Consider the following 13,199-nt stretch of genomic DNA (forward strand, 5'->3'; position numbering starts at 1 on the left):
AATGTTGAAGAGAAGGAAATATCCAGACATGAAATAACATGATGCTGTAAGTAAATTTGAATGTTGCAAGGCATACTTAAGTCTCTTAAGAGGGAAGGGGAAATTTGCATGTATATCTTGGCAACACAGTCAACAAAACAAAAATGCAGAATGAAAATGAAAGGGCAAATACTTCCTACGCAGGAAAGTATCACGTTTGTTAGCTTGTCAATATGGAGGTCTCAAGCTTTCTGTGATGATAAGTCTCTCATACAACCCCTGTCTCTGCTGCAGAGGATTCTGGCAAGTTTTGGAAGGCTCACACTTGATTCACACAGAGCACTTGTTCAGCCTTTTGGTTCAGAATCACCCTGTGTGAACTGACAGTACTTGTGAAAGGCACAGGAGTGAGAAAAGTTATGTGTGGGCATGTGCATTTGAATGAAAGATCTAACCGTTTATGCCAACTCAGTATTTTAAATGAATGGAGAAGCAGAACACTTCTTATTGATTCAACACAGAATGTGTGATGCAGACGCAAAGCTTTTTCAACCCCAGTGAAGGACACGGATTCTATCATAAAATTGTGTGAGGCTTGACATTATCCCAGCTACTAGTAAAGAAATGATGGGGGGGTTTTAGTCTTTAAATGTCCATGTTTGGGCATTCATTTATATGCATTTAATATACGAAATGTTAGATTTTTTCCATTCCTTTTATTAACAGAGTTTGTTCCCAGCAACTCAATACTATATACTTGGTACAGAATAGCACTCAAAAGCCTCACTAACACTGCAAAACACATTTACTTTGATGATGCAAGTCCTGCTGGTACCAACACTCACTTTCAAGTAACTGTGCTTAAGATTGCAGCCTAAGGTGATTTTTCTGATTCACAGTTTGAGGAAAACAATATAGTCCTGAAAAATAAGTCTGTTATATTCTTTACTATCCTGGAAAAGATTAGAACTAGAGCTAGCTATTCAGACTTAATAATTTTTAGAACAGCATTTGATAGACTTCATTCATTAATTTCTTCCTCCTCGTCTTCAAAAATTTCCTCTCCATCATTTGCTGTAGCTTCTTGGTACTGCTGATACTCGGACACGAGGTCATTCATGTTGCTCTCTGCTTCTGTGAATTCCATCTCATCCATTCCTTCTCCTGTAAACCAGTGAAGAAAAGCTTTTCTCCTGAACATGGCTGAGAATTGCTCTGAGATTCTTTTGAAGAGCTCTTGGATAGCTGTGCTGTTGCCGATGAAGGTAGAGGCCATCTTGAGGCCACGGGGTGCGATATCACAAACAGCCACTTTGACGTTATTTGGGATCCATTCCACAAAGTAGCTGCTGTTCTTGTTCTGGATGGCCAGCATCTGTTCATCAACTTCTTTCATGGACATGGGACCTCGGAAGACTGTAGCTACTGTCAAATACCGTCCATGTCTTGGGTCGCAAGCTGCCATCATATTTTTGGCATCAAACATCTGTTGCGTCAGTTCTGGGACTGTGAGAGCCCGGTATTGTTGGCTCCCTCGGGCAGTCAGTGGAGCAAATCCTGGCATAAAGAAGTGTAGGCGTGGGAATGGGACCATATTCACTGCCAGCTTACGCAGATCTGCATTTAGCTGACCAGGAAAACGCAATGATGTCGTTACCCCGCTCATTGTAGCGGACACCAAGTGGTTCAGATCTCCGTATGTTGGAGTGGTAAGCTTCAGAGTGCGGAAGCAAATATCATACAAGGCTTCATTATCAATACAGTAGGTTTCGTCTGTATTTTCAACCAGTTGGTGGACTGAGAGTGTGGCGTTATATGGTTCCACAACAGTGTCAGAGACTTTAGGAGATGGCATGACACTGAATGTATTCATTATCCGATCAGGATATTCCTCTCGGATTTTGCTGATCAGTAGTGTTCCCATCCCAGAACCTGTTCCTCCTCCAAGAGAATGAGTGAGCTGAAATCCCTGCAAGCAATCACAGTGTTCACATTCTTTTCTTACTATATCAAGCACTGAATCTACCAGCTCTGCTCCTTCCGTATAATGTCCTTTGGCCCAGTTATTTCCAGCTCCTGTTTGTCCTGAGGTAACACAACAAAAGGGGAAGAGGTAAATAGGTTTACAACTCATGAAATAATAAGGAACTTCAAAATATTCCTATTTATCCACTGTATGCATTTAAGCATAGACTTTGTGGGAAACCTTTAAATAGAGTTACACCGAGAGCTCATTTAACTGCCAAATGTGTCCAAAATGTCCAAAACATTCCACATGTTCCTCAAGTACATAGTGGCATGATGGCACGACAGAAGTAACATAAAATGCTGCACTGTTTTGACTAGAGTGGAACCTCGTGTTACGGACAGGATCCATTCCGGAGGCCCATTCGTAACACGGAACTGATGCAAGCCAAAGTGCCGCATCTGCGCATGCACAGGGCCAGATTTAGCCTTCTGCGCATGTGCAAGCAGTGAAACCCAGAAGTAACCCAGGTTGCCGCAGGATGCAACATGAAAACACATAACCTGAAGCAGACACAACATGAGGTATGACTACATTTAAAACCAAGGTGTTGCTTTCAGCATGTCCAAAAGCACTCCATAAATCTGTAATTATTTATACAGACAATTTTAATAAAAAAAATATTATTTACAAAAGAGAATACCTCATAGACCCACACTTTAACTGGACCAATTATTTTCCAATCACAGATAAACTTAGTCTGTGCATCCCTCGTTCTCCTTGCACTTTTTAAAGACCGACACATATGACGCTCTAAATTTACAATTTAGAGCCCACTACTTCATTTTTGTAAAAGATTTCAGTAAAGTCACATAGAAATGCACCGACAATCTGCCTGTAACTTGTGGGTGACGTGCCCTTTTCTGACTTAGAGAAAGACATTGGCCCAAACTGCCTGTAAACAAGGGTTACCTCAGAGTGGGGAACTGTGACACTCCAGATGTTTTGGGGCTTTAATTCCCATCAGCCTAAACCAGCATGGCCAATGAAGCAGGAATGATGAGTTCAACAACATCTGAGAAGTCACAGTTTTCCCACCCCAATTTACGTTTTCCTTCCTGTTTTCATCATCTGTTAGAAGGAAAGCAGACGTGCTTGCAATAGGTTACCTGACCCAATGGGGATGAGAGACAGAAAGGCAACATAGTCTTCCCTTGCTTATTCCTTCTTAAGTCACCACCTACAGATTGTTTTCCTCAGGCTTCCTCTCCCCCCTCCCATCAGTCAGTATTAGACCTTTTTGTTAATCTCATGGCTCCTTAAAGGCCATATGAGCTTGTACCCAGAACAGTTCGTTTGCCAGGAGTAATAGGTTTCTTTCTTCTTTCAACCAGTGGTTGAATGAAATAAACAATTTATTTCTGCAGTTTGCTGCAATATATACTCCAAACTCCAACATAATCTACTTGATAAGTTTAGCCAGCATTTGTAACAGACAATCATATACATACCAAAGATGAAATTATCAGGCCGAAAGAGTTGCCCAAATGGACCAGACCGCACACTGTCCATGGTTCCAGGCTCCAAGTCCACCAAGATTGCTCTGGGCACATATTTCTGAGCTATAAGAAAAAATGAAATGCATCTTGCTTTGGGATTTAATTTATTACAATTGCTTGCCACATCTTTATGGCATACACATACATAAATATAATTATTTATCACTGTGTTTCTAGTAGCTCAGTTTAATGTATACCTCTACTTCCCCACAAATGTTTGGGGAAATATAACATAATGTCCCTTATTGTGACCATTGGCATGACCCTTTTCCTTTATTGTCAAAGTCTTTATTACCAGCTGATCTTGTTTACATTCACCACATGAAATTTGCTTAGTTGTTTTACATTCTGTACAATGCAGCAACTTTACAAGCCCCTGGATCACTTTCTTCACACACACACCCCACCCGTAATCCCTTGTTTGCATATCATATTAAAGTTCTTAGCAAGTTTATAGGTATCTGAATATAACTGTACAAGCTGGTGCTATTTTTGAAACAAAACAATAGAAAACATGAGCCCACAATCTAGAGAGGAAGAAGTACACATGCAGAGGAAACATGGAGATTAGTACTGGGACAACAAATTAAAAACTGAAATGAAAGGACATGTGATAAAGGACACTGGTTGTAAACATATCCTGAGGCAGGGATGGGGATCCACTGGCCCTACAGATGTTGTGGGATTCCTACTCCAATCGGCTCAACCAGAATAGCCAATAGTCAGGGGTAACTGAAGCCATTATAAATACATTTGTTAGGAAAACAACATTAAAAGTAATTAATTTTGTTCTGCTAGGTAGAAAATTGTACATTTGGGAACAGGAAAACACTATCATGCTTCCATTAGCAATGGGCAGTACTTGGAAGTATATCCCACTGTGTTCAATGGGGCTTGTTCCTGAATATATATGGTTGGGAGTCACACTACAGAGAAGCGATGAAGAATCAGTAGCCCTCTAGATATTGCTGGACTACAACTCCCCTTATCCCTGGCCACTGTCTACACTTGCTAAGGCAAATAAGGAGCTATAGTTCAGTCATATCCGCGGGGCGAGGGGCGGGTCAAGGGTTTCCCTTGCCTGTATTAGCCCTTTGCTTCCCTACTTATGTCAACCCCTAAAGTTACTCTAGCAAGCATAGCTGAGTTTCTGTGACTCTTTTAAACAACTACAGTGGTACCTCGGGTTACAGGCGCTTTAGGTTATAGATGCCGCTAACCCAGAAATAGTACCTCGAGTTAAGAACTTTGCTTCAGGATGAGAACAGAAATTGCGCAGCAGCGGCGCGGCGGCAGCAGGAGGCCCCATTAGCTAAAGTGGTACCCTCAGGTTAAGAACAGTTTCAGGTCAAGAACGGACCTCTGGAACAAATTAAGTTCTTAACCAGAGGTACCACTGCAGATGTAAAGAGGAGGGATAGCCCCACTGTTATCTCTTATACCAGGCCCCACCATGACTGGAAAGTTGCTTTCTCCCTTCCTATCTGCTAACAATGCTGCGAACTGCAGGGGGATTAGAACAGATAAATATAACAGGCACTATGTAGCACTGATCAGCCAGAAATGGAAGGAGGGGAGGTGGCAGGCCTAACCCAACCAAAAGTGTTGGAAGTCTTTAGTCGAAAGAGAATGAACCACCCAGTCTGGAATGCATCCAGAAAAAACGCTTAACATGCTCGTATTTGTAAAGAATGGCAGGATTTTATGCTATTGGGCTGGGACAATGGTTCCTGGCATTTAGGGAACTGCTGTTAGTGAATCACGGCTTAGCTGGTGCTGCAAACTTTGTCCTCCATGAACTTTCCTGAATCAAAAGGCAAAAGTGCTTGGAACTCGTTAAGTTAAAGGTTGGAGATGAACAGGATCATTTGCTCACTATAACCCTTGTAACAAGCAGTCTTTAAATTGAGCAAGGGCTCAGATGTTCAGTACCAAGGCTTATCCTTTGGAAAGTGAAGAAGATTCACGTTCTGGCTATATACATGTGGAAAAGAACTTTCATTTTATATGAGAAGGTGCTTCCACACCAGGCATTTACTCTGGATTTTTTGCATTTCTTTTATTTCTAACCTCACTGCTGCTGTTATTTTCCTCTACAGTTCTTTGTTTCTATACCTGCCAATGGATGCATCTTACAAAATGAACTATAGTCGGTTAAGGCTTACACCATAGTAAATTTATTAGTTTTTGTTGCTTTTTACTGGGCATCTGTGTGATGTTATCATGAAATCATTGTCCTGTGTTTTCCCCATAGTTCTTCCACCATTTGTCAAATATCGAAAACCTACTTTAAAAAACATAAAACAGAGCAGTACTGCAATATCTGCAGGTGTAGATTGCCCTAGTGTTATGATTCTGTATTATTTTAAAAAGAGGTCTACGTTTGACATGTGCAGTGTGCACATATCAGGCACTTGAGCCTGATATGCATCTATGCTTTAGCACATCTTCACTATTAAGCTTTCTAGTCAGCAGCATCAGTGCTTATATGAAAGAAGTGTTTTAGTGCAAATTGAGAAGTTAGTTTTTTAAAATGCTGCCTTTCCCGTCAACGCCATTTTAGAAGCATGTTCTGCTAAGTTAGTTGCACAAGTGTGCTTAAATTAAACAATGTTACTGTATACTGAAGAATTTCACATTTTTATTTTTAAAAGCCATGCTGCTAAAATGACATGCTCAATTGAACTTTTCATTCACCCCACCCACGCAGTTATGTTATGCCCAGTAGTGTAGATGGAACACAGCTGGATAGACCACTCAGAGCACCATATCCTCCAATGTGTGGAAAGTCGTTAGCAATTCCACATGTAGGATTCAGCAGAAGAACAGTGAACTATAGTACTAAACACCACCAGTCTGAAAGCACCTTGAGTGACTAATCACCTCATCCTTCATATCTGGGACCGAAGTGGGAAGCAAAGTGTTTTAAGTAATGGGCTCTTCTCTCTTTACAAATTAACTATCCACAGCGAGACTTAGAACCAGATAATCTACACAGGTTTCTGTGGGACAGGGGAAAGCTTTCCCATGAATGCGGAAGCTGAAGGTCTCTACAAAACAGAAGACTGCAATACTCTGAGCACAAATACAAAGCAGTGAGGTCAGCCCTTCAGCATACAGCTAGCAAAGGGAGGATCATGGTGAAACTGATGTCACCTTAAGCTGCTTGTGTTTCTACTCTGTGCAAGACAATAAAAAGCCACGAAATTAGCATATCTTTTATTCTACTTTGGGGGGGGGAGTGCAGTACAGTACAGCACACTGAGACTGTCCTCCGGCCCACTAAAAATCTAGTTACCCTTTCCTCCTATTCTTTATGGGATTCCACTCCAGTTTGCTCAAAGCACTTTCAAGTCAATCTTTGCAAATCTTCCATTTGTTTTTAAAGTTTCTTTTCAAATTTTGAAATAAAATACGTTGAATTATGTGTCCAAGTACCAATTTTTTGTGTTTCTGTGCCATGTGTGGGAAACCTCTGGCCTGCCAGATGTTAATGAATACAGTTCCGATCATCCCTGGCCATTGGTAAAGCTTGCTGGGGATGCTGGGAGCTGTAGTTCACACACTCTTTCTAAGTTAACTCCCTCTTATTGCCAACAAAGTAAGCAGTGAGCATAGAACTGTAACAGTTGAGGTTGTACAACACATACACACATGCTTAATGAAGTACGGTACATGGAGGAAACTGAGCAACCTCTTTGCTTTCTTCATTGCTTCTCCTCCCATAAGGAGATCACATTATGCTTAGCCCTTGGACAACAATGGTACACTTACAGGATGATTCATTGTAGTAGACATTGATCCTCTCCAGCTGCAACGGTGAGTCACCAACGTAGCCTCCAGCTGGGTCGATACCATGTTCATCACTGATCACTTCCCAAAACTTTTGAGCGGAAAAGGAAAAGAAAAGTGAGACAAACTCTCTGAGAAGATGGTCATCATCATAGCTCTCCCCCCCCAAAAAAAAAACAAAAAAAAAACACACACTCTGTGTATGCGTGTTTCCCTTACTCTTTATCTCTGCCACTAATTGCAAGTCATCGAAACCCACCCATTCTTGGCAGGGACAGAACAGGCCTCTGAGGCATGTGTTGAAGCAACAGCTGCCGAATTCTTGGCATGTTTGAAGGCTGCTCCTCTGAGCCCCTCCCTGCTCTAGGCTTGAACAGCAGAGAAAATATAGGGGGGGTTGTGGGGGGGGGATAAGGTCAAAAGCTAGGCAGATTCACATCAAGATTTCAAACCACAGAGAAAACGGATAAAATCTCCAGCAGCATGGATTCTAGCTTGGGTTAATTCCCCTCATCCCCACCCCGCTGCTGCCTCAGGGTTTTTTTTCTTCCTTCGTTTCTGTTTCCCCCCAGAACCTTTTATGGTCAACGGGGAAGAGATGAGCTATTTAGTTCCCGTTTTGGTGGTTTCCCACTCTGTAGCCTATGTGAGCACGCACAAAATTAGAATCCGAGTTTGCTACAGAACAAGAAACTTCTCCCCAAAACAAGTGAAACTCTTAGGAGAAAAAAATTGTTTATCACTTTCTTCCTAAATTCTTAAGGCACTAATGAATTAAACATACTTTTCCAAAAGTATCTTATTTTGCAGGTGGGTGTCTGAAGAAAGAGGGTCCCAATAGCATAAAACAGAAAATCCTACTGTACCACGAGGATTTACAACTGGAACCACCAGGTGCTAAATACAATTTAGTAATAATAATAATAATTCCCCTTACCTTGGTTCCAATTTGGTTTCCACACTGGCCTGCCTGGATATGAACTATTTCCCTCATGCTGATATTTTACAAGCTCCTGATCAGTCTGCTTCTGCTTCTGCTTCTCTCTTTCTCTCTCTCTCTTCCTGACTCTACTTTGTAGAGTTCAGCTATGCACAATGTCCTTGCCTCAGTTAACGTTTTATTGGCTCCCGGTCTGTGATTCACCCTCCCTGCTCTGCTCACTCTGCAACTTCACAGAAGAATGAGGAGGAAGGGAAAAAATGCAGCAGCAACTGGCTCTGCCCCCTGCCCAGCCTTCTCTGGGACTGTGTCTATATATGAATGACATTTCACTCCATTCTTTCAAAGCACTTCAACATTTTGAGCAGACTGCAAGTCTCTGTGCTTTTAAGTTGCCTCATGCGTTATTATCCTCTAACTTTTGTAAGACTTATGCCAAGCCAAAGGCCACTGTCTCCAAATAATTGACAGGGCTTCATTAATGGTTCCTGAAAATCCAACTGAGGAGGAACAGATTAATATAAATTCAGGAATCAACATCTAAGGTCACTAGTATGAAAAAGAACAATTGTGAAGTCTCTCAACCTGGATTAAGTACTTCCAAATAATCTGTAATGCATCTATTCCCCAACACCCCATTCCCTTTCTTCAGGTGCCACCACCATTCTAAGCAATATTGGTATTTTTGGGGGGGGCACCTTGTTTATGAAATTGTCTCTCAAGGGACATTGCTGGAAGAACCAAAGTTGGAAGTTAGCATCTGGCACCCTTAGGCAACTGTTGGGCCTCAGTGCCCTGGAATAGCTCATCACTGACCTCTGCCCTAAGTCCCACTACCCCTCGGTTTAAAATTAATTTTCCAACCCAGTGCATTAAACAGTACAAGAAGGCTGGGTCTAGCTGCAGTTTTCATGTCTGTCTATGCTCCTGATGTAGCTTCAATCTGGGGCATTGTGGGAAATTCAAACAGCAGCTAGACGTAGCCACTCCCTGCTGTTGTTACTGCAGCCCATTGTCCCAGAGCCTGTCAAGAGAGGTGAGGGCCTTTCAGAGGGCACCTTGCTCTCAGACCAGGAGCTGGCCCTGGGTGACAGATCTATTCAAAACTCTTACCGTAGACTTTTTGGATTTAGGCTGCTGTGATATAGTTGGTGCTTGCTCTTGCTTCTATGTGTCTTTTGTGAGCAATTTTTAAAGTGTTGTTATGTATAGCTAGTTTGATTACTGTATTTACTGTATTAATATATTTAATTTAAATTAGCCCCTTGGTGCTCCTGAAGGCGAAAAGGAAGAGTAATCAAGCAATCAAAATTTGGTAAACTTTTGCTGTGAGGGGAGAGAAACTCTGTGGTTGCCATTAGGGTTGACTTTACCTGTGTGGCCCCACTGTGTGGCCTAGTACCTTTTGTATGGAAGGTGCTGCCAGAACAACAACTGTGAAGGTTGAGAGCCTTCAGAAAGGAATTGTTTCCAAAGGAAGAGCTGGAGGGGGAGAGAAATTCTATGGCTGCCAACAGAGGGTGACTGGTTTCACCTGTGTGACCCTGCTTTCCAGGTCTAAGAGCCTTTATAAGGGAGTTATAAAGTCCACAGACAGAGCAGTGGGAAAATGAACAGGAAAATCAATAAAAATCAGGCAGATAGGATATTTGATAATTAATTGTTGCTGGGACTGGCTAGATGTTTGTTTCTTCTAAACACAACAACACTATTGCTCTCTGGCGTTGTCTGTTATGGATGATGCCACTGTAAAGCAGTGATTAGCCAAATACCGGCCTTCAGGTATTTTTGAATTCTCACCCTTGGCTGTTCTCTATGCTAGCTGGGGTTGATGGGAGTTGGAGTCTAAGAACATTTGGCTACCCCTAATAAGCATTAATTAATTAATTACCGTAATTAATAATATTATTAATACCTAATAAGGGACGCAAGTGGCGCTGTGGGTTAGGCCACGGAGCCTAGGGCTTGCTGATCAGAAGGTCGGCGGTTCGAATCCCCGCAACGGGGTGAGCTCCCGTTGCTTGGTCCCAGCTCCTGCCAACCTAGCAGTTCGAAAGCATGTCAAAGTGCAAGTAGATAAATAGGCAGGAAGGTAAATGGCGTTTCCGTGCGCTGCTCTGGTTCGCCAGAAGCGGCTTAGTCATGCTGGCCACATGACCTGGAAGCTGTACGCTGGCTCCCTCGGCCCATAGAGCGAGATGAGCGCCGCAACCCCAGAGTCGGTCACGACTGGACCTAATGGTCAGGGGTAACTTTACCTTTACCTAATAAGCTATCCTCAAGAGAGAGACCTTGTTTTCTCTTGCATGTTTAGCCCAAATTTCATTATGTACCAAAGCACCAGGGAATTATTGGCATAAGTGGTTTTTAATGGATGTAAATCTTTGTCCTCATCCCACCTGAGTTATTGCTACTAATGCTATAGAAATTACCGTACATAGCCAGTGATATGGGATTTTAGACTCAGTTACTAAGAAATAGCTCCTGGCTGCTCTGTTTCTAGTGGACAAGTGTCCACATCATAAAAAAAATTATGAGTCATGCTGCTATGTGAAATGGCCCTTACTTTATACTTTGGTATGGTCTAAGTGCAATGGACACTATTCCAAGCAGCTGGAATCCAAGTCATGCCCACCTGCTAGGGTGGGCCCGAAACAGCTTCGTCTAGGAGAGTATTGTGAGAAGAGCTGGAAGCAACAGTTTTGTATTTGGCTGGCAGAAAGATTAATCAAATTTGGGAGAGAGGAGAATCAGTGTTGAAGTCCAACCTATTTCAAAGTGAATTTTTAAGTCAATGAAACTTAACTTTGAATTGATGTCTCAGAAGATCTCTACTCTAATATGAATGCCTTTTTTAAACTTCATATGATTAGGGAAGGACAAGCACTGAAAAATATACTGGTTGACACCCTTAATTTCAATAAGCTCATAGTCTTAAGACATAAGGATGTGCACTACAGGCTTTGTAAGATGTAATTTAAACACTGAAGACCGAGGTATACATAATGAAGAAATGGAGGCAAATTGATGGTGCACTTGTACAGTACAGAAAAAAAGTTCAGTGGTAAATTTGTTCAGTACCCAAGACACAGTCACCTAATTCCAAGCAGCCTATGTATGATATTAAGAAGAAGAAATGGAAAATGCTACTTACTGCTCTGGAAAAACACTACTGCAGTACTTCCCCAATTTGTTTGTCATGAGATCTGCTTTGTTAAGCCTTTTCCTGCTTTTCAGGAAATATGTTAACATTCTGTGTAGGGTTTTTCTTTGGAGCATTTATATTAGCTGGCAGAGTCTGTCACGGCCTGTCAAGAAAGAAACTTAGATGGTGGGAAAGAGACTGGTCTAAGCAATCTCCACTAGCCCACCACAACTAATGGAGGAAATATATAAAAGGTAGCCATTCTGCTATCATTGCACAGAAATCACTGAGGAGGCAGCTGCACATTTTGTCCCATTATTCTCTTTCAATGGGCTTAGAGACTTACTTAAAAAATAAAAATAATAAAGCCAAAGTCTTGCCCAAGGTCACCATGGGAAGCCTTCATGGGCACCATAGTGCCTGTGAGCACCAAGTTAGTGACCTATGATCTAACTAATCATCACTAGCTCATATGTATCTGGCACCATGAACAGCCCAATTCAGCCTACTACTCTGAGGCCTCTTGACGTTTTATTTGCTTAGATTCTACCCACAGAGGGAATGGTTCAATTCCGGACAATCCCAACTAGATTAAGGATAAACAGGGCAACAGAAGCTATAGCTCTACAGCTCCAGCAGCCAATTACAAGAAGAAGAAGTATATGGTATTGTAAAAACACAGTAGTAATACCATGCCCCTACCGCACAGTCCCTCTCTCAAACAAGACTGCTCTGTGTTGACCATGTATAAACATGGCCTTTCAGCAGACGACACAAAGAGTGTGGCAAAACTTCATACAGAGTGGAATTGTCACATAGATGCATGTGATTTATTTTTGAAACTTTTTCCTTAGTGAGCAAACCATTTGTTACACACAAATTAAAACTGTTAGCTATGTTACCATACCCATGATTTAAGAACATATGAATGCTGAGAATGTAAAGAGGTCAGTATGGCCTCTGTTCATCCAGAGCCCACCCCACAGGCCGCCCACGTTGAAAAAAAATCAATCTATCTCAAGGCCCATTTGTTAAACAGTGTGTGCAAAACATGGGATTACATTACATATCATTTGCTCAACATAATATATTGCATTGAGAAAGGAGAGTAAAGGCACTTTTGTAATCTCTGTGCTGGCAGCATTTAAAGACGTGCAGTTTGCACTGCAAAATCTCTGCTGCCCTTACTCCAGCTTCATGTGAAATTTAACATGAAAAATAAAATAAAAAATAAGCTACTTATATAACTCTGATCTTCTGCAATATAAATAAAATACTTTGTTAGGTTTTAAACACCTATTGACACTGTTAAAGGACTGAAATAAATGTTTGCTTGTAAGTTTTATGTAGTATGTAACTGGTTGTTGTTTTTTTGTTGTGTAGGGAAAGCAACAGGTCTCATCACCAGCTGACCATGTGAGCGAACTTGAAAACAGAGTTTATCCTTGGATCAGAAGGCAGTCAGAGCTATTGGGCCTACATAGTTTCCTCAGAGGCCAGATCAATCCTGGGTATATAGGTATGTACCAGTAACCAGTTAGGAGCAGAAGCAAATTAAGACTTCATTCTTGGGAAGCACCTGACGAACTGTTAAGGACTGCTCCTGCCATGTCTTATTAGGTAGAAAAATGCTAGGCAAATGTGAAAAATCAATGGCAAAACTATGACATCACAATATAGTATCAAGGGTCCCAGAGACAAGCATATAGAAAAATGATGAAAATCCAGAGCAAGCCAGAGCAAATTCTCACACCAGCCAGAATTCATTAACAGCATCTCTGAAGTACTGTATCAGTGCTCACACATTAGAGACATCAG

The 13,199-nt window shown here is 41.7% G+C and overlaps 1 protein-coding gene across 1 annotated transcript; it reads right to left on the bottom strand.

Annotated features, from left to right (window-relative positions):
* Nucleotides 1-675: 675 nt before the first annotated feature.
* TUBB6 (tubulin beta 6 class V) lies at nucleotides 676-8,480 on the bottom strand. The gene is made up of 4 exons (XM_082236192.1): nucleotides 8,234-8,480; nucleotides 7,279-7,387; nucleotides 3,457-3,567; nucleotides 676-2,064 (listed from the first exon to the last, which is right to left on the bottom strand). The coding sequence occupies exons 1-4, from the start codon at nucleotides 8,288-8,290 to the stop codon at nucleotides 1,001-1,003; spliced, it is 1,341 nt and encodes a 446-aa protein (XP_082092318.1). The 5' UTR covers nucleotides 8,291-8,480; the 3' UTR covers nucleotides 676-1,000.
* Nucleotides 8,481-13,199: the final 4,719 nt, after the last annotated feature.

Source organism: Podarcis vaucheri (assembly GCF_965113315.1).
Source record: "Podarcis vaucheri genome assembly, chromosome: 8".
Taxonomy (NCBI): Eukaryota; Metazoa; Chordata; class Lepidosauria; order Squamata; family Lacertidae; genus Podarcis; species Podarcis vaucheri.

Excerpts from the sequence above, each read along its gene's own strand:
- TUBB6 (XM_082236192.1), bottom strand. The coding sequence starts at position 8,290 with ATGAGGGAAATAGTTCATATCCAGGCAGGCCAGTGTGGAAACCAAATT. Across the intron at positions 7,388-8,233 it reads GAAACCAAATTGGAACCAAG|TTTTGGGAAGTGATCAGTGA; the intron begins GTAAGGGGAATT and ends TCCGCTCAAAAG. Across the intron at positions 2,065-3,456 it reads GCCTGATAATTTCATCTTTG|GACAAACAGGAGCTGGAAAT; the intron begins GTATGTATATGA and ends GTGTTACCTCAG.